This window comes from Lepisosteus platostomus, chromosome 8 (genome assembly GCF_059453375.1).
Source record: "Lepisosteus platostomus isolate fLepPlt1 chromosome 8, fLepPlt1.hap1, whole genome shotgun sequence".
Classification (NCBI taxonomy): Eukaryota; Metazoa; Chordata; class Actinopteri; order Semionotiformes; family Lepisosteidae; genus Lepisosteus; species Lepisosteus platostomus.
The window spans coordinates 18,134,361-18,156,552 of record NC_142618.1 but is presented as its reverse complement, the minus strand read 5'-3'; the positions used below and the strand labels follow the sequence as shown (position 1 = coordinate 18,156,552).

General features: G+C 45.2%; 1 protein-coding gene and 1 long non-coding RNA gene across 10 annotated transcripts in view; both read right to left on the bottom strand.

Annotated features, from left to right (window-relative positions):
* LOC148656971 (neural cell adhesion molecule 1-like) overlaps nt 1-22,192 on the bottom strand; it is a 77,389-nt gene that overhangs the window by 24,000 nt on the left and 31,197 nt on the right. For 8 of the 9 annotated variants that reach the window (XM_088644286.1, XM_088644279.1, XM_088644283.1 and 5 more), the window contains 3 exons: nt 12,731-12,994; nt 1,896-2,159; nt 366-629 (listed from right to left, as the gene is read on the bottom strand). In XM_088644286.1, coding sequence (XP_088500412.1) covers nt 366-629; nt 1,896-2,159; nt 12,731-12,994 — 792 coding nt within the window. The remainder of the gene's footprint in view (nt 1-365; nt 630-1,895; nt 2,160-12,730; nt 12,995-22,192) is intronic. The other variant, XM_088644281.1, reaches the window with a different exon arrangement.
* On the bottom strand, nt 4,477-8,770 carry LOC148656972 (uncharacterized). Its single transcript, XR_015941054.1, has 3 exons — nt 8,618-8,770; nt 8,056-8,197; nt 4,477-5,317 (listed from the first exon to the last, which is right to left on the bottom strand). It is a non-coding gene; the product is annotated as an uncharacterized LOC148656972 (long non-coding RNA).

Sequence of the window (22,192 nt, the reverse complement as noted above, 5' to 3'; positions counted from 1 at the left end):
GCCTGCCTCTCACTCTGTCAGCCTCTTCAGGATGAGCTCATTCCTAATCACAGCCAGGACTGCGAACACAGTCAGCACTCCGAACACTGACACAGTTACAAAGTGCACAGCTGCTGAAATCACACTCCCACTGCTCCCAGTACCTGTGAAACAGCAGAGAGAGAGAGTAATACACAACACTACAGTACATTAACACTGCACTGAGAGAGAGGGGTTAATACAGCACAGACACACTGACTGGACACTCCAGTACATTAACACTGTACTGAGAGAGAGCAGTTAATACACTCCAGACAAAATAAGAAATCAAGTGACTCAAGTGTGGCAGCTACTGTCAAGAAGTTTATTTGACTCCAGTATCTTACCAAAGCAGTGCTCCTCAGGTCTGACTGGGAGTGTCTCAGTGCTGACTGGGTTAGAGGCCACACAGCTGTAGGAGTGAGAGAGTCCTTCTGTCTCCAGAGGGAGAGTCAGGGGGGTGTTGAGATCAGGGTTGCTGGTGTGGGACAGTGTCTCTCCCTCTCTCTGCCAGGACAGGGTAACCTCTCTCCCGTTACTCACAGAGCACAGCAGAGAGCAGCTCTCACTGCCCTGGGACACTCTGGACACCTGAGGCTTGGACACTCTGTCTGTAGAGACATGACCTGAAATGTAAACTCTGTCTGCAGAGAGACAACAGCAGACAGTACAGACCCAGTTCTGGACCTGCTGACAAAAAGCTGCGGTGCTCTGTACACAGAATACATAACACTGTGAACACAAGTGATATACTGACTGACCACTGTCAGGTTAAACACTGTAAGAGACAGGACTCTTTCAGAGTGAATTTAGTGCACACAGGGGATACAGGGGCTACTTACTGTCCATTGTCAGATTAAGCACTGGACAGAGCACTGACTGTCCTCTGTCAGATTAAACACTGTGGACACAATGGAGACACTGACTGTCCTCTGTCAGGTTAAACACTGTGGACACAATGGAGACACTTACTGTCCTCTGTCACGTTAAACACGGTAGTAACAATGGAGATGCTGACTGTCCTCTGTCAAGTTAAACACGGTGGACACACTGACTGTCCACTTTCAGGTTAAATACTGTGGACACAATGAACATACTGACTTTCCACTGTCAGGTTAAACACTGTGGACACAATGGAGACACTGACTGTCCTCTATCAGGTTAAACACTGTAGACACAATGGAGATGCTGACTGTCCACTTATCACGCCCTCTGCAGCCAGAGGGCGATCCTACTCTTTCCTGTCCCTAGTTTCCTGCCTGCTGTCCTTCCGGTCCCTCTCTTTCCCTTGGGCTTTATATTTCCGGGTCTTGCACTCTGCCCTCGCTCAGCATTGACGTTCGGATGTCCTGAGACCCGCCTAGCCCCAGGTCTCCCCACGTCCGCTACCTGAGGGCATAGGTTTCTATACGGCACTCCTGAACTCTTTGCACTACGAGCCCGGGCCTTTTTCCCGTTCCGCCGCTACGCATATGGGTCTTTTTCCGCTCTCCTGCTCTCCACGGTCAGTCCCTTTGGACATCCGTGACACCACTGTTAGATTAAACACTATGGACACCCTGACTGTCCACTGTCAGGTTACATACTGTGGACACAAGGGAGACACTTACTGTCCTCTGTCAGGTTAAACTCTGTGGAAACAAATGACACCCTGACTGGACACTGACAGGTTAAACACCGTGGACACAATGGACACACTGATTGTCCACTGTTAATTTAACCACTGTGGACACAATGGCGACATTGCCTGTCCACTGTCACATTAAACACTGTTTCAGACATTATTCTTTCACAGTAAATTTAATGCACAAAGGGGAAATAAAGTGATACAGTCTGGCAGATACTGTCACGAATTTTATTCAACTACCGTATCTCACCAAAGCAGTAATCCTCAGGTCTGACTGGGAATGTCTCATTGCTGACTGGGTTAGAGGCCACACAGCTGTAGGAGTGAGAGAGTCCTTCTGTCTCCAGAGGGAGAGTCAGGGGGGTGTTGAGATCAGGGTTGCTGGTGTGGTTGAGTGTCTCTCCCTCTCTCTGCCAGGACAGGGTCACCTCTCTCCCGTTACTCACAGAGCATAGCAGAGAGCAGCTCTCACTGACCTGGGACACTGTGGACACCTGAGGTCTGGACACTCTGTCTGTAGAGACATGAACTGAAAATTAAACTCTGCAGAGAACAACAGCAGACAGTACAGACCTAATTCTTCACCTGCTGACAAAACGCTGCTGTGCTCTGTACACAGAATACAGAACACTGTGGACACAAGCAACACACTGACTGACCACTGTCAGGTTAAACACTGTTAGAGACAGGACTCTTTCAGAGTGAATTTCATGCACCCAGGAGATACAGGGGATACTCACTGAACACTGTCAGGTTAAAGGTTGTGGAATTCTTCTGGGTACCCAGGCTCTGCACTGTATAAACCCCACTGTCACTTGTTCTCAGATCCCTGATTTTGAAGAATCCAGATTGATTGTCCCAGGTCACTCTGTCTTTGAAGTCTGGTTGAATGTTAGTTATCGTCCCATTAATTACTTCTGCAACCGTGCGGACAGAAGCACTATCTCCTTGTTTTAGATCTATGAACTGTGACACTTGGACACTTGGAAACGTGACAGACTCTCCCACAATTTCTTTCACTTCCCGCTGCAGAGTGGGAGACAGATGTGTCCCTGTGGAGGAGAGAGAAGGAGGGACTGTTCAGCTTTAATTAAAGTCAAAAACAATATCTCTCTATTATAAAATTACATCCCTGATATTTTTTATTGAAACCATCGTAAGTTTGAACAAATTTTATACTACAGGTATGAAGTTCAATGACTTTTTAGTCAAAGAGGCTCTACATCGGCAGTGTGAATCTTTTCTCAAAAGTTTACTTTTAATTTTAAAATCAGTGTGTCTCTGAACACAGTGAAAGCTCTGGACAGTTATTTAGTCTGTAATAGCAGCTCTGACTGCAGTATCAGTGTGTCTCTGAACAGAGTAAGAGCTCTGGTCAGTTATTTAGTCTGTAACAGCAGCTCTGACTGCAGTATCAGTGTGTCTCTGAACACAGTCAGAGCTCTGGTCAGTTATTTAGTCTGTAACAGCAGCTCTGACTGCAGTATCAGTGTGTCTCTGAACACAGTCAGAGCTCTGGTCAGTTATTTAGTCTGTAATAGCAGCTCTGACTGCAGTATCAGTGTGTCTCTGAACACAGTCAGAGCTCTGGTCAGTTATTTAGTCTGTAACAGCAGCTCTGACTGCAGTATCAGTGTGTCTCTGAACACAGTCAGAGCTCTGGTCAGTTATTTAGTCTGTAACAGCAGCTCTGACTGCAGTATCAGTGTGTCTCTGAACACAGTCAGAGCTCTGGTCAGTTATTTAGTCTGTAATCGCAGCTCTGACTGCAGTATCAGTGTGTCTCTGAACACAGTCAGAGCTCTGGTCAGTTATTTAGTCTGTAATAGCAGCTCTGACTGCAGTATCAGTGTTGTTTTGTCCATCAGTCTCGGTAATTATCTGAGTGCCAGGGTTGTCTGTACTGACTCTGAATGTAACACTTCTTTGATAATGATCTCTGCTAGATTTGTAGTTGTTTAAAGTCTGGTGGCTTTTGTTTAAAAGGATAAAAATGGTGCTTATGTATTTGTCAGGTTCACATATTAATTATAAAATAATGGAAAAAGTAAATATACTAAGAAAAATCAAAATATTTATTTTAAAAGAAATAAGTGCTTGGGAGGGCCAACAATTTAGCTTAGTTGATTGCTGATGACAGATGGAAGACTTAATGTAATATCTTAAAATGTAATTAGTTTGTTTCTTGCATTTATTATTTCCTTATTTCACACAGTTGAGTTTTTACTGTCCAAGCTCTCCCGTGACCCTGAATTAGATGAAGCAGCTAGAAGATGGACAGATGGGGTTTACAGTGTTTTTTTAAAACAGTTTTTTTTAAAACAAGTTGTTAACCATTGTTTTAGATTTTGTCTATTGTGATTAGCATTTTTTTTAATATAATCGTTGGAAATAATGCTTTTTACCTAGGTACTTTTAAAATGTTAATGTTCTAAGTTAAAAGATAATTACCCTTGTAGAATTTCAAATTTAATAATAATAATAATAATAATAATAATAATAATAATAATAATTCCTTACACTTGTACACTCCACTCAAAGCGCTTTACAGATAATGGGGACCCCCTCCTCCACCACACCCAGTGTGCAGCCCCACCTGGATGACACACACCAGCTCTCAGTGTGGAGGAGAGCAGAGTGATGAAGCCAGTTCAGAGATGGGGATTATTCGGAGGCCATGATGGGTAAAGACCAGGGGGAAATCCTGGGGTAACATACCTACTCTTTTCGAGAAACGCCCTGGGATTTTTAATGACCACAGAGAATCTGGACCTCAGTTTTACGTCTCATCCGCAGGAAGACGACTTTCTACAGTATACTATCCCCGTCACTATACTGGGGCATTAGGACCCACATGGACTGTAGGGTGAGCGCCCCCTGCTGGCCCCACTAACACCTCTTCCAGCAGCAACCTTAGCTTTCCAGGTACTGGCCAGGCTCCCTCCTGCTGAGCTTCAGTGGGCTGCCAGATGGGAGCTGCAGGTTTCTGCACTTCAGAAACATTATGTACTTGATTATAATTGGTCATTTTTTTGACGGGGTTTACATTAGGATGATCAACAGCAGGAATTTTTCACTCACACTTGAACAAGCTGATTAAGAATATGTTATCCTGCACATTGAGGGGTCCCCTGGCAGTCGTCTGGCTCACCTATGCTCAAGGCCCTGGGATAGATTGTCTTGAAAAAGAAAGGAGCTACTGGAGGAGTAGTCAGGTGTTCGTTTGGAGACAATCGGAGAGCTAGAAGGACATTATCTGTTCTACAAAGCACAGCTCTATCAGGATTAGAGCTGCACCCATTCTGACTTCACACCTCTTGATTGGCCTCTCATTCTGTCCCCTGCTCCCGCCTCTCACTCCTCCTCCCTCCCAACCTTTGTTCTCCTGCTACTTTACCTTTGCCTACTGCCCTGTCTCTCTCACACCTGAAGAAGGCTCCACGGCCGAAACGTTGTGTTCTCTTTCTTCTTTTTTCAGCATGGAATAAACCTATTACTTGTTCCTTTGCAGCCTACGCATGCTGACGCAGCTACCCACCTGAACTACTACTGCCTACAGCTGCTGCGACCCATTATGCCTTCCTCCAAATCTTTTTCTAGATCTCTTCGTCATACCTTCTCTTTCTCCCTGGGCCACTTGCCCGCTTCTCTCACTAAACCAGCATTCCGTCTCTTCACAGCTATCTGTTCCAAGACCAGGTTTTCTAACCACCTTCTATTCCTTTACAGATGCCGTCGACATAATATCATCCCTAAAGGATTTCGCCTTAAATTTAATACCTTTTCTTTTGAGTCTGATACCACCCAGAGTAACACTCAGAGACTTCTAAAACAATTTTCTAGGAAACTAATGCTCTCTACCATTTTCTCCCTCAAAAAACAGATTATCCTTTCCGACAACAACATCAAAGAGGCTAAGGAATTTCTACGGCTGACAGCTCCACATCATCTTCACTTCATAACTAACCTCATTAGATCTCTCAACTCTAAACTCTACCAGTTTCTCACTACAGAGAAGGACAAAAAACTCAGTCATCTTCTACAGAAGAAAACCATCAACACCCCGAACACCCTCACCAACCCTAACCTTGTTGTCACCATACCTTCTGACCTTTCCCTTTCACAGGATGAGTGATCCCTCCTCAGCAAAGGGCTCAGTTTTGTACCAGTTCCCAGGAAGCTGGACATCCCCCAGACCAATGTCGACCTTAACAGCTTTTACCGCAGGATCCGTCTCGGAGCACATTTTGCCGACAATTCCTCTTCACAGGCAGCTGATAACAACCCGGTTATTGATGTCATTAATAACATTAATCCCAAACAGAGCTGTTGGACTCCCTCCTCTGGCCGTTTTCCACCAGTTGATTTTTTCATCAACCAATGCACTAATCAAACTCCCAAGGCACTCTCTATACCCAGTAAACATAGGTCTAACCTCACCCAAGGAGAAAATCAGGCGCTCCAGTCTCTCCGCAACAGGGATGATATCGTCATCAAACCAGCGGACAAAGGAGGTGCTGTTGTGGTGTGGCGTAAGGATCTATATATCTTTGAAGCCTCTAGACAACTAACTGACACTTCTGCCTACCTCCCTCTCCAACAGGACCCTACCACTGACTACCAAAAGGAAGTGGTATCCACCATTTCTCTTCTTATCAGCAGTAATGAGCTACCCCAGGAGGCAAACCGGCTCATCATGGAACATCCACAGGTATCTCAATTTTACTTCCTCCCCAAAATCCACAAACCGGACACCCCTGGACGCCCCATCGTATCAGCATGTAACTGTCCAACTACTTACATCTCAGCCTTTCTCGACAGCCTCATGAGACCGCTGGTTGAAGATCTTCCCTCATACATCAAAGACACCAACCACGCGCTCCAACTTTTCAATGATTTCCAATTTCAGGGTACCGAATGCCACATTTTTACCATGGACATCACATCTCTGTACATCGTCATTCCCCATAATGACGGCCTTACAGCCCTCAAGCACACGCTGGACAAACGCACAGTGCTTGATCCACCCACCCACACCCTGGTACGCCTTGCAGAATTGGTCCTCACACTGAACGCATTCTCTTTCAATAATCTTTTTTACCAACAGGTCAGTGGAGTTGATATGGGCACCAGAATGGGACCCAGCTATGCCAACATTTTTGTCGGCTGGGTAGAAGAACGCTTCTTCGCTTCCTACACTGGCTATGTCCCTGACCTCTACAAACGATATATTGATGACTGCGTCGGTGCCGCCACATGCTCCAACGATCAGCTTGAGTTCTTCCTGCACCATTTCACCAACTTCCACCCATCCCTCAAATATACAGTTAACATATCTTCCACTACTCTTCCGTTTCTAGACATCCACTTGTCTATCAACTACCCCCGACTGTCCACTTCAGTTTATTACAAACCCACGGATTCACACAGCTACCTCCTGTACAGCTCATTTCACCCCAACCACACTAAAAACTCTCTTCCTTTTTCACAGTTCCTTAGGTTACGACGATTATGCAGCGACGACATGGACTTTGAGAACCAAGCCCTCGAAATGTACTCATTTTTCATCAACAGAGGATATCCCAGCAGTGTGATTGACAGGGCCCTTGCCCGAGCCAAAAACACCCCCCGGACCATCAACCCGATCAGGAACTCCCGCCGTAACAACTGCATTCCCTTGGTGCTTCCTTACCACCCTAACACACTTCCTATCCCCAGGACCATTAACCAGAACTTTTCCATCCTACAGGATGATCCCTCCATTGGGGCCCTCTTTTCTGATCGCCCTATCATCTCATATCGCCGACCACCTAATCTGTGTAACCTCCTTGTTAACAGCTCCCTTGACCGCCCTCAACAACCATCCACACCAGGCACTTTCCCTTGCAACAGAGCTCGCTGTATCACCTGCAAGTACACAGCCACCACCACACTCATTCAAAGCCCCTCAGGACAATTCCAGATCACCGAGACAGCATCTTGTACCTCCAGCAACCTTATTTACTGTATCTCTTGCAGTAAATGCCCAGCCATCTACATTGGAGAAACAGGAAGGAGACTCGGAGACCGCTTCAGAGAACACGTCAGGGCTGTGAAGATTAAAGATCTCTCCAAGCCCATTGTTTCTCATTTCACCTCTGACGGCCACGACCACTCTAATCTCTCCGTCTGTGTTCTCAAAGACGGTTTTCCGAACTCATACATCAGAAAGACCACCGAAACTAAAATTATTCTGCAGTTAGGATCACACATTCTCCCTTCCCTTAACGACAGATTACTGTTCTTTTAAATTTTCTCCATTCATTGGAAGTTTCATTTCACACCTCTCTGCACCCATTCTGACTTCACACCTCTTGATTGGCCTCTCTTTCTGTCCCCTGCTCCCGCCTCTCACTCCTCCTTTACCTTACCTCTCACACCTGAAGAAGGCTCCACGGCCGAAACGTTGTGTTCTCTTTCTTCTTTTTTCAGCATGGAATAAACCTATTACTTGTTCCTTTGCAGCCTACGCATGCTGACGCAGCTACCCACCTGATCTATCAGGATTAACTGCTGTAAGAAAACAAACTAACGCTAAAATGACTGAAGCTTCCAGGAAAGATCACAGTAGAATTTCTCATAAAGAAGTGATATTTTTATGATTTTCTGCCCTTCCGATTAAATTAAATACAAAAGTATAATAATGGACTGCAGTGTTGTCGTGCAGTTTTCTTACTTCCTGTAATTGAAATATGAACATGTTTTATTCTAAATGGTGGGGTCGTTTGTATCTGAAAGTGATGATCAATCTGAAACTACCCACAAGCAAAGTCAAACACAAAATACTCCAACATACAGTTATACAGTAATACATAGAATACAATTTATAAAATGTAATGAGTGCTATTACTACTATCAGTACTGCTGCCCCTACTAACAATATCATCAGCCTTATTAATAATACTATAGCTGCTACTAATAATGGGCTCTTACCAGAAATCCAGCAGACATACAGCAGAATAAAGCTCATTGTATTCAACGTATGTGTGACTCCAATACAGCGACAGACACAGACTGAAGACTGAAGAGCTCACACTGACCCAGGGGAACAGAGCTCCCACTGCACTTCTGCTTTCTGTAACCTGCTCTCCGCTCTGAAGACTCCTCCTTCACATGCTGTCACGATACATTTCAGTCAGAAATATATTTACCAGGCCTCTGTAGACGTATCAGGACAGCTACAGGACAGGTGTAGACTACAGTCCCAACAATTTGTATTTTTGATGACGGAATTCATATGAATGACTAGTGCAATTCAAGACAGATTTCACATCGTCACACTATCACATCATCGTACGATAGGTTCAACCCAGTGATTTCAAGTAACCTGAAGTATTCGGACACGTTCACTGTCAGTCAGTTTCCGAGTTTAAAAGTCTGGTTGCACATTCCAGTGCCGTTTCCAATCAAATAATCAGACACACCTTCTACCTGCCTACTTTAACCAGCCTGACACACCACTCCTTGCTCAGTGTCGGGTTTCACCAAGCTAGAGCTGCACCGTTCCCCATTCCCCGTTCCCCGTTCCCCGTTCCCCAAGATTTCTAGGTTTTTGGTTCTGACCCCTGGCTTTGTCTCTGCCTTGAATCTCTACTTGGTTATTATGTATTTACTGTTTTTTTACCCTGACCTCCTGACCCACATTTTGGGATAAACTCCTGCTGGTACTTTAGAGTTCAGAGGATTCTGCTTAGGGTCCTTAACACTGCCATCGTTCCTTACATGATCAATAAAGATGAGAGAGTCAAGCCCAGAAGCAGCCATGTGTGTCCAGGCCATGATATGAGCTCCACCATGCTGCACAGAGGAGGAGGTGACACTGGAGCATCTTCCTCCACACTTTAACCTCTCTGTCGCTCTGCTGAAGGTTTGTCTTAGTCACACCTGTCTTAAACCTTTGTTCCAAAACTCTTCTTTGTCATTTTTGTATTTTAGTAGTTCTGTCATTCTCAGTAGTCAGTACAATATAAAGAGATAGTAGAGAGGTAGGGATAGCCTACTCTGGGATTAACCCACCTGGGTGAAGAAATGACAGCACTGGCTGTAATATCAGCAACACCGTCCCAACCCTACTCCACAGGGAGCTGCTGCAGGGGTGTGGCTGGGTGGAGGGAGGGCAGCTAGAAAAGATGTGTGCAACGTTGTGTAGAAACAATGATAACATTTGACCTTCTCCTGAGCTTCTGTTAAACAACACCAGTTCTGAGCAAAATGTGAGTGAACATGTAGTGCTGTTCTAGAACTGGTGCACTTGTCTTTTTCACTAGCTGTTTTCATCTCTGGGACCTCCAGCGTCATCATGAAACCTCGCCAGACCAAGCATGTTAATCCCAATGAATATCGAACATCAGGAACTGAAAAATGAAAAGAATATTATTGTGAGGTATGAAATGAGACACTGACAAAAATGGGATGTACTGTCCTTCAGAAAAAGTTCTTCCTAAGATTTGAGGACTCAAAGAAATATGGTTGAATTGAGGCAAGTAATGGAAGAGGTCAGCTTCAGAGGGAAGGGAGAGAGATTAGAGAGAGACCGAAGGCTGCTTTGGATGAGGTTAAAGATCTCAAACAGGTCAACACTGCAGTCCAGACCAGACATGAGTCTCTGATTCCTCCAGCAGGGCTCTGTCTCACTGATCTGAGCTCAGTGTTACGGTATCATGACACCAGCAGTTTCATTTGTCCCTGCTCATGTTAATATGCACCCCAACAGTGATCCTGGGAAAGCATAGATCTACTCTTACTTAGAGACAGATTGCAAGAAGTCCATCGCACTTACCTGATTAAGAACTTCAGTAAGAACTGCAATGTAGACGCACGTAAAGGGCTTGAAATTCATGTCTGAAGCTATTGAACCTGAGAAAGGACTGTCGATTTGGAAAATTACAAATTCGAAGCGTTCAGTGACCCTTTATCAGCTGTTACTGCTGCTGGACAGAAGAGGCACTCCAGTCTCATACCCTCCAGTGACGATTATGGGAAACTGACACGCCTTTTCCTCTGTACTGTAAATAATGCTAACTTTAACAGTTTAATTATTGTAACATTTCAAATAAATGATAGTGCTTAACAGTGATGCAAACTCCACAACAATTTCTGACGTCTGAAAACTGGCACAAAAATCTCTCCTTTTACCTCAGATTCACTCTGTTTCCCTCTATAAAACTACTATTCTTTACCCCAGATTCACTCTGTTTCCCTCTATAAAACTACTATTCTTTTACCACAGATTCACTCTGTTTCCCTCTGTAAAGCTCCTCTCTTTCTCTCCTCTGAGTCCTGAGTATGTCTGCTCTCTCTCTGCCTCTCTTGCTCTTACCAGCTCTGTCACTAGCTCACCCCGCTGTGATGAACGGGGCAATAAAACTGTCCATCAGCCTGTATTTCCCCACCCTGTAGGCCAGCCAGGAGCGCTCGTCTCGATACGTCTAACCAAGAGTTCATGATCCATATCTGACCCACTGCCTCTCCTCTACAGTTTGATACATTTAACACCAATCAGAACAGGTCTAAACCTCAACAATTGAAAGGTGATGAAGTTCAACACAAACCCCATCAGCTCAGGTTTTCTTGTCTTACAGAGAGTCTGAGAAAAGACAGTGAGAGGTTCCCAGACATTGTCTACAGCCTGAGAGGACCCTACTCCCACCCCACTGTGAGTCTCCCAGTCACATCGGCACTGGGTGTCTCACAACACCATGGGGTTATGGAGTTAGGTTTGATCTGTACAGGAGTCTGACCCCCACAGATTCAGAGACTCCTGGTTCCTGAATCTGAATAGTCTATTTGATGTCTCCTCTTCCCTCTGTCTCTGGAATTGTAATCTCACACTACTGTGGGTCTGTATCTATTTGTGCTGTACAAGTATATTATACTGTAACAAACTCTTGATCTTAAACCCCTGTTATGTATCAGACTGTAATAAAACTCCAGTCAAGTTATCAAACCATTTATTTCAAAAGAGATTGAATTACTCAAACAATGAACATAAGCAAGTTACATACACAAGTGAAATATTACAGCTTAGTGAGGCAGGAGATAATACACACTGTAACGTTTGCTTGTAAAGTGACTCAGGGTCGTGGGGACTGGAGCCCGTCCCAGCAAGCAACGGGCACAGAGCAGGATAGGACACCAGTCCACTGTAGGGCAGACACACAGAGGCAAATTAGCCTCCCAGTATGTCTTTGGGCTGTGGGAACACTGGGCTAACACACAAGCTCCACACAGATAGCATCCCAGGAACTGAATCCAGGGTCCAACACTGTTCAATTCCATTTTGTGTTTTGTTGTTTTTTGCTTTTGTTTTTTAGGTGTTCTGCGATATATTGGGTGGATTTTCACTTCTCTTTCCTCTGTCCTGCAGTAAACACACAAAGACAGAGCAATATATCAGTGGACATCATTGGACACAGAGCAGTCCAGCACACACTGCGCAGTATCCTGAGGGGAAAGGGGGCAGTCAGCACACACAGCTCCTCTTCCATCACTCTCCCGAGCAGTGGAGGGTCTCGGCAGTGGACTGCTGCGACTATAGTACCCATAGAGGGTAAAGACTGAACTAGAGGTGAGGACCCTCCAAACTCAAGACAAACTCCAGAGCCTGTAATACACTTGCCTGCCTCTCACTCTGTCAGCCTCTTCAGGATGAGCTCATTCCTAATCACAGCCAGGACTGCGGACACAGTCAGCACTCCGAACACTGACACAGTTACAAAGTGCACAACTGCTAAAATCACACTCCCACTGCTCCCAGTACCTGTGAAACAGCAGAGAGAGAGAGTAATACACAACACTACAGGACATTAACACTGCACTGAGAGAGAGGGGTTAATACAGTACAGACACACTGACTGGACACTACAGGACATTAACACTGCACTGAGAAAGAGCAGTTAATACAGTCCAGACACACTGACTGGACACTACAGGACATTAACACTGCACTGAGAGAGAGGGGTTAATACAGTACAGACAAAATAAGAAATCAAGTGACTCAAGTGTGGCAGCTACTGTCAAGAAGTTTATTTGACTCCAGTATCTTACCAAAGCAGTGCTCCTCAGGTCTGACTGGGAGTGTCTCAGTGCTGACTGGGTTAGAGGCCACACAGCTGTAGGAGTGAGAGAGTCCTTCTGTCTCCAGAGGGAGAGTCAGGGGGGTGTTGAGATCAGGGTTGCTGGTGTTTGTCAGTGTCTCTCCCTCTCTCTGCCAGGACAGGGTCACCTCTCTCTCGTTACTCACAGAGCACAGCAGAGAGCAGCTCTCACTGACCTGGGACACTGTGGACACCTGAGGCTTGGACACTCTGTCTGTAGAGACATGAACTGAAATGTAAACTCAGAGAAATGCAGAGAGACAACAGCAGACAGTACAGACCCAGTTCTGTACCTGCTGACAAAAAGCTGCGGTGCTCTGTACACAGAATACAGAACACTGTGGACACAAGCAACTCACTGACTGACCTCTGTCAGGTTAAACACTGTTAGAGAAAGGACTCTTTCAGAGTGAATTTCATGCACACAGGGGATACAGGGGATACTCACTGTACACTGTCAGGTTAAAGGTTGTGGAAGTCAACTGGGTACCCACGCTCTCTACTGTATAAACCCCACTGTCACTTGTTCTCAGATCCCAGATTTGGAAGAATCCAGATTGACTGTCCCAGGTCACTCTGTCTTTGAAGTCTGGTTGAGTGTTAGTTATCGTCCCATTAAATACTTCTGCAACCGTGCGGACAGAAGCACTATCTCCTTGTTTTAGATCTATGATCCGTGACACTTGGACACTTGGAAACGTGACAGACTCTCCAACAATGCCTTTCACTTCCCGCTGCAGAGTGGGAGACAGATGTGTCCCTGTGGAGGAGAGAGAAGGAGGGACTGTTCAGCTTTAATTAAAGTCAAAAACAATATCTCTCTATTATAAAATTACATCCCTGATATTTTTTATTGAAACCATCGTAAGTTTGAACAAATTTTATACTACAGGTATGAAGTTCAATGACTTTTTAGTCAAAGAGGCTCTTCATCGGCAGTGTGAATCTTTTCTCAAATGTTTACTTTTAATTTTAAAATCAGTGTGTCTCTGAACACAGTGAAAGCTCTGGACAGTTATTTAGTCTGTATTAGCAGCTCTGACTGCAGTATCAGTGTGTCTCTGAACACAGTCAGAGCTCTGGTCAGTTATTTAGTCTGTAATAGCAGCTCTGACTGCAGTATCAGTGTGTCTCTGAACACAGTCAGAGCTCTGGTCAGTTATTTAGTCTGTAACAGCAGCTCTGACTGCAGTATTAGTGTGTCTCTGAACACAGTCAGAGCTCTGGTCAGTTATTTAGTCTGTAATAGCAGCTCTGACTGCAGTATCAGTGTTTTCTCTCCATCAGTCTCGGTAATTATCTGAGTGCCAGGGTTGTCTGTACTGACTCTGAATGTAACACTTCTTTGATAATGATCTCTGCTAGATTTGTATTTGTTTAAAGTCTGGTGGCTCTGATTCTCTCAGTCCAGAAGAGTGTACAGTATCTTTGTGTGGAAAGTGGATTTCCTCTGTCTCTCTTGATAGTGTCACCTGGAGGACTGTTTGCTGTTGGATGAGATTACTCCTGCTGGACAGGGCTACACTGAGGGAATCACAGCTGTGGTCATGACGGGTTCAGCAGTCATTCATCACTGAGGTCCTGTGCAGAATGTTACCTCCTTTGAGTTCACCTCATCCTCTGTTGGTATTTCCCCTAAACTACTGTACACTTCCTGTTGCTTCTTTATTGCACTTTCAACCTGCAAACATGTTCTGGACTTTTCTGACCACAAGCCTGCTTACTGGACCTGACAGCTGACAGTAAGTGGACTGGCCTTCTGTTCTCTGAAGGTACAGGTGAACTCAGCTCGTGTGGGAGAGGAGATTCACACCTGCCCTCAGTGTAGCTCAGCTCTTCGCAGTGATGCCCCAGCACAGATCACTGACAGTCTGGCTCCTTGCAAAAGGCACCTCTCTTGCTCCTGGTATACTTCTGGTACACGAGTGAACTGCACTCTGGGAAGTAGGTGGTGTCTTGTCATCGCTGACCAGTTCTCAATCCAGCTGAGAAATGTTCTCATGGTTTTGCAACAAGCAACAGCAGTAATAAGCATCAACCAAGCTTGCAATACGGTGTAGCCATTAGGAATAGTTCAGTTTATAATATTTCACTGATTTCTGATTTATATTTCCAAATTTACTGTATTACTCTGACTGCAGTATCAGTGTTGTTTTGTCCATCAGTCTCAGTAATTATCTGAGGGCCAGGGTTGTCTTAGACAAGTCATTTAAGGGTGTTTTTGTTTAAAAGGATAAAAAGGGTGCTTATGTATTTGTCGGGTTCACATATTAATTATAAAATGATGGAAAAAGTAAATATACTAAGAAAAATCCAAATATTTATTTTGAAGGAAATAAGTGCTCGGGAGGGCCAACAATTGAGCTTAGTTGATTGCTGATGACAGATGGAAGACTTAATGTAATATCTAAAAATGTAATTAGTTTGTTTCTTGCATTTATTATTTCCTTATTTCACACAGTTGAGTTTTTACTGTCCAAACTCTCCTGTGACCCTGAATTAGATGAAGCAGCTAGAAGATGGACAGATGGGGTTTACAGTGGTTTTTTAAAACAGTTTTTTTAAAAACAAGTTGTTAACCATTGTTTTAGATTTTGTCTATTGTGATTAGCATTTTTTTAATACAATTGTTGGAAATAATGCTTTTTACCTAGGTACTTTTAAAATGTTAATGTTCTAAGTTAAAAGATAATTACCCTTGTAGAATTTCAAATTTAATAACAATAACAATAACAATAACAATAACAATAATAATAATAATTCCTTACACTTGTACACTCCACTCAAAGCGCTTTACAGATAATGGGGACCCCCTCCTCCACCACCCCCAGTGTGCAGCCCCACCTGGATGACACACACCAGCTCTCAGTGTGGAGGAGAGCAGAGTGATGAAGCCAGTTCAGAGATGGGGACTATTCGGAGGCCATGATGGGTAAAGACCAGGGGGAAATTTGGCCAGGATCCTGGGGTAACATACTGTACCTACTCTTTTCGAGAAACGCCCTGGGATTTTTAATGACCACAGAGAATCTGGACCACAGTTTTACGTCTCATCCGCAGGAAGGCGACTTTTTACAGTGTAGTGTCCCCGTCACTATACTGGGGCATTAGGACCCACATGGACTGTAGGGTGAGCGCCCCCTGCTGGCCCCACTAACACCTCTTCCAGCAGCAACCTTAGCTTTCCAGGAACTGGCCAGGCTCCCTCCTGCTGAGCTTCAGTGGGCTGCCAGATGGGAGCTGCAGGTTTCTGCACTTCAGAAACATTATGTACTTGATTATAATAGGTCATTTTTTTGACGGGGTTTACATTAGGATGATCAACAGCAGGAATTTTTCACTCACACTTGAACAAGCTGATTAAGAATATGTTATGCTGCACATTGAGGGGTCCCCTGGCAGTCGTCTAGCTCACCTATGCTCAAGGCCCTGGGATGGATTGTCTTGAAAAAGAAAGGAGCTACTGGAGGAGTAGTCAGGTGTTTGTTTGGAGACAATGGGAGAGCTAGAAGGACATTATCTGTTCTACAAAGCACAGCTCTATCAGGATTAACTGCTGTAAGAAAACAAACTGGCTAAAATGACTGAAGCTTCCAGGAAAGATCACAGTAGAATTTCTCACAAAGAAGTGATAATTTTATGATTTTCTACCCTTCCGATTAATTTAAATACAAAAGTATAATAATGGACTGCAGTGTTGTCGTGCAGTTTTCTTACTTCCTGTAATTGAAATATGAACATATATTATTCTAAATGGTGGGGTCGTTTGTATCTGAAAGTGATGATCAATCTGAAACTACCCACAAGCAAAGTCAAACACAAAATACTCCAACATACAGTTATACAGTAATACATTTAATACAATTTATAAAATGTAATGAGTGCTATTACTACTATCAGTACTGCTGCCCCTACTAACAATATCATCAGCCTTATTAATAATACTATAGCTGCTACTAATAATGGGCTCTTACCAGAAATCCAGCAGACATACAGCAGAATAAAGCTCATTGTATTCAACGTATGTGTGACTCCAATACAGCGACAGACACAGACTGAAGACTGAAGAGCTCACACTGACCCAGGGGAACAGAGCTCCCACTGCACTTCTGCTTTCTGTAACCTGCTCTCCGCTCTGAAGACTCCTCCTTCACATGCTGTCACGATACATTTCAGTCAGAAATATATTTACCAGGCCTCTGTAGACGTATCAGGACAGGTGTAGACTACAGTCCCAACAATTTGTATTTTTGATGACGGAATTCATATGAATGACTAGAGCAATTCAAGACAGATTTCACATCGTCACATTAACACGTCATCGTACGATAGGTTCAACCCAGTGATTTCAAGTAACCTGAAGTATTCGGACACGTTCACTGTCAGTCAGTTTCAGAGTTTAAAAGTCTGGTTGCACATTCCAGTGCCGTTTCCAATTAAATAATCAGACACACCTTCTACCTGCCTACTTTAACCAGCCTGACACGCCACTCCTTGCTCAGTGTCGGGTTTCACCAAGCTAGAGCTGCACCGTTCCCCATTCCCCGTTCCCCGTTCCCCGTTCCCCAAGATTTCTAGGTTTTTGGTTCTGACCCCTGGCTTTGTCTCTGCCTTGAATCTCTACTTGGTTATTATGTATTTACTGTTTTTTTACCCTGACCTCCTGACCCACATTTTGGGATAAACTCCTGCTGGTACTTTAGAGTTCAGAGGATTCTGCTTAGGGTCCTTAACACTGCCATCGTTCCTTACGTGATCAATAAAGATGAGAGAGTCAAGCCCAGAAGCAGCCATGTGTGTCCAGGCCATGATATGAGCTCCACCATGCTGCACAGAGGAGGAGGTGACACTGGAGTATCTTCCTCCACACTTTAACCTCTCTGTCACTCTGCTGAAGGTTTGTCTTAGTCACACCTGTCTTAAATCTTTGTTCCAAAACTCTTCTTTGTCATTTTTGTATTTTAGTAGTTCTGTCATTCTCAATAGTCAGTACAATATAAAGAGATAGTAGAGAGGTAGGGATAGCCGACTCTGGGATTAACCCACCTGGGTGAAGAAATGACAGCACTGGCTATAATATCAGCAACACCGTCCCAACCCTACTCCACAGGGAGCTGCTGCAGGGGTGTGGCTGGGTGGAGGGAGGGCAGCTAGAAAAGATGTGTGCAAAGTTGTGTAGAAACAATGATAACATTTGACCTTCTCCTGAGCTTCTGTAAAACAACACCATTTCTGAGCAAAATGTGGGTGAACATGTATTGCTGCTCTAGAACTGGTGCACTTGTCTTTTTCACTCAGCTCTAGCTGTTTTCATCTCTGGGACCTCCAACGTCATCATGAAACCTCGCCAGACCAAGCATGTTAATCCCAATGAATATCGAACATCAGGAACTGAAAAATGAAAAGAATATTATTGTGAGGTATGAAATGAGACACTGACAAAATGGGATGTACTGTCCTTCAGAAAAAGTTCTTCCTAAGATTTGAGGACTCAAAGAAATATGGTTGAATTGAGGCAAGTAATGGAAGAGGTCAGCTTCAGAGGGAAGGGAGAGAGATTAGAGAGAGACCGAAGGCTGCTTTGGATGAGGTTAAAGATCTCAAACAGGTCAACACTGCAGTCCAGACCAGACATGAGTCTCTGATTCCTCCAGCAGGGCTCTGTCTCACTGATCTGAGCTCAGTGTTACGGTATCATGACACCAGCAGTTTCATTTGTCCCTGCTCATGTTAATATGCACCCCAACAGTGATCCTGGGAAAGCATAGATCTACTCTTACTTAGAGACAGATTGCAAGAAGTCCATCGCACTTACCTGATTAAGAACTTCAGTAAGAACTGCAATGTAGACGCACGTAAAGGGCTTGAAATTCATGTCTGAAGCTATTGAACCTGAGAAAGGACTGTCGATTTGGAAAATTACAAATTCGAAGCGTTCAGTGACCCTTTATCAGCTGTTACTGCTGCTGGACAGAAGAGGCACTCCAGTCTCATACCCTCCAGTGACGATTATGGGAAACTGACATGCCTTTTCCTCTGTACTGTAAATAATGCTAACTTTAACAGTTTAATTATTGTAACCTTTCAAATAAATGATAGTGCTTAACAGTGATGCAAACTCCACAACAATTTCTGACGTCTGAAAACTGGCACAAAAATCTCTCCTTTTACCCCAGATTCACTCTGTTTCCCTCTGTAAAGCTCCTCTCTTTCTCTCCTCTGAGTCCTGAGTATGTCTGCTCTCTCTCTGCCTCTCTTGCTCTTACCAGCTCTGTCACTAGCTCACCCCGCTGTGATGAGCGGGGCAATAAAACTGTCCATCAGCCTGTATTTCCCCACCCTGTAGGCCAGCCAGGAGCGCTCGTCTCGATACGTCTAACCAAGAGTTCATGATCCATATCTGACCCACTGCCTCTCCTCTACAGTTTGATACATTTAACACCAATCAGAACAGGTCTTAACCTGAACAATTGAAAGGTGATGTAGTTCAACACAAACCTGCTCACATTCCTGAACCCCATCAGCTCAGGTATTCTTGTCTTACAGAGACTCTGAGAAAAGACAGTGAGAGGTTCCCAGACATTGTCTACAGCCTGAGAGGACCCTACTCTCACCCCACTGTGACTCTCCCAGTCACATCGGCACTGGGTGTCCTGCAGCCTCCCAACACCATGGGGTTAGGTTTGGTCTTACACTGTATGAGTCAATTAGTCATTTGTATATGTATTCTTGTGTAGGTTGGAATATGATTACATTTGTGTTAGAATCCTATTGATTATATTTGTCTCCATCAAGGGTTATGAGGCGGTGTTGCACAAGTTGATCAGTGGTCCTGACTTTCAGCTACAGGGTGCCCCCTAGTGGCCCTCAGTACTTGCGACTGCACAGTGCTGTGTTCAGGCCAACACAGCTTGTTGAGGCAAATTTGAAGGACGAGCCTCCACTCGGCACTGATGCTTCAGTAGGGATGAGACCGGCAGGAAGGAGGGCGTGTCGGAGGATATTTCCCAAAATCCCTCCTTCTCTCTGTGAGATTGTGGGAATCGCAGCCGCATGTCAGGAATCGAAGAGCCCCTTCTTCTCTGCTCCAGCTCAGGTAGGAATATAACTGACTATTCTGTTTTTTAGGAAAGTATCTTTATTATTTTTCATTCTATTCATTAATTGAACAATATGCTAATTCCTGTTTGTTATTATGGTATACGTTGACAAAGAAAACTCAGTCTTCACTCAGGTTGGGAGATTGTCAAACAGAGATCTTTATTCAATCAGCTGACGGGGAGCATATCACCAAGTCAGGGGCTCCCCTCACACTCGGTAAATATGCTCGCTCAACTGAAGTTACACTTTTCCTTTTATATGATACAGGTAGCTGTAACGATGCTCTGTAGAGGTGAAAAGGATCCGATGCAGATGCAGGAGTCGCAGGGAGGTAAGTAAACGTACCGAGCAAATCCAGGAGCTGAGCCGTAGTCCGAAGGCGAAGGTAAGTCGAAATCCGGTAAAGGCACTGGTGGCGAACAATCCAAAACGTGAGACAGAATCGTAGTCGAAAGGAGAGCTTCAGGGTCAAATCCAAAACAGGCAATGATAGCAAACAATCCAAAGGGCGAGACGAGATCCGAAGTCCGAAGGCAAAAGGTGCAGGCAGAATTCCAGGAAGGCAAAAGAGGGGTGAGAACGCTAGGCTGAGCAACAAGAAGAGAACCCAATACCGAGCAACGGGAATCAGGTGCGAATGGTATAAATAACCCGGCGTGCCGCACGGTAGAGCAATTGCAGGTGTGTTAACTCGTGCGGCGGCGCTTGTTAGTAGTAATCCGCTGCTGGTGCTGATTGGCTCGCTTACGTGTTGATCTCCGCTGGCTGGTGGTCGTGACAGTACCCCCCCCTTCACGGGCGGCTCCCGACGCCCGAGACGGCCGATTAGGATAGTCCCTGTGAAAGTCACTGATTAGTGTAGGGTCCAAAATATCCTTCTCTGGAACCCAAGATCTCTCCTCGGCACCAAAACCTTCCCAGTCGACAAAATACTGCAGGGTACCGCGGTTCCATCTGGAGTCAATGATCTTGTGGACCGTATAAGCCGGGCGCCCCTGAATGCGACGAGGAGGTGGCGGGCGATGTTGGGGAGCCGCAAGGGGCGAGCGGTAAACAGGTTTCAGGAGGGAGACATGAAATGAGGGGTGGATTCTGAGGGTAGGGGGGAGAGCAAGACGGAAGGTAACCGGGGTGATCCGGGAACGAATCCGGAAGGGACCAATATATCTAGGCCCAAGCTTTTTGGAAGGCTGATGTATAGGTAGGTTCCGTGTAGATAACCAAACAAACTGTCCTTTCCGAAAACGAGGGGCTGGTCTGCGGTGTCGGTTGGCGAATTTGGCGTGGCGCTGGGTTGACTTAATAAGAGCTGTCCTCGCCATTTTCCAGGTCCTTCGCAGTTTGGCAATATATTGTTGCACGGACGGCACTGCCGTGAGTGGAGGTGTGACAGGGATGAGAGTGGGCTGATAACCTAAAGAACAAAGGAAGGGAGAGAGACCTGTGGAGGAGGAGGTAAGAGAATTGTGGGCATATTCTGCCCAGGGAAGTAGTGATGACCAATCATCCTGTGAGCTGGAGGTGAAGGCTCTCAAAAAGGTCAGGAGGCTTTGATTGGTCCTTTCCACCTGACCATTGGCTTCAGGATGATAACCAGAAGTCAAAGATACATGAGTCCCTAGAGTTTGACAGAAAGCCTTCCAAAAGGCCGAGATAAATTGCGGTCCCCTGTCCGAGACAACGTCATCAGGCAAACCATGTATCCTAAAGACCTGTTGTACAAACAAAGATGCCATTTCCTGGGCTGTGGGCAATGCTGGGAGGGGGACAAAATGGGCTGCTTTGGAAAAACGATCGGAGACCACCATGATTACCGTATGACCCTGACTGTTAGGAAGGTCCGTAATGAAGTCAACAGCTATGTGGGACCAAGGGCGGTGTGGGATTGGAAGGGGGTGAAGGAGGCCAGCCTTCCTAGAGCGCGGAGTCTTGCTCCTGGCACAGACCGGGCAAGCCCGGACGTACTCTGCTGCATCAGATCGCATGGAAGGCCACCAAAAGTCCCTGGTGAGGAGGTCCAGAGTGCGTCTGCATCCCGGGTGGCCGGCAAACCGGGAATCATGTCCCCACTGCAAAACCGCAGAACGTAAGTTGTTCGGGACGAAAAGCTTATCCGGGGGGCAGCACAGAGGAACTGTAGTTCCGTTGAGGGCACGCCTGACCTGATCTTCAATGGAGCAATGAATCGCTGCCACGATTCTGTTAGGAGAGATGATTGGTTCAGGTGTGTCGTCCAGGTCTGGGGGGTCATGGAGCCGAGAGAGTGCATCAGCCCTCCCATTCTTCGAGCCAGGAGTGTAAGTGATGACAA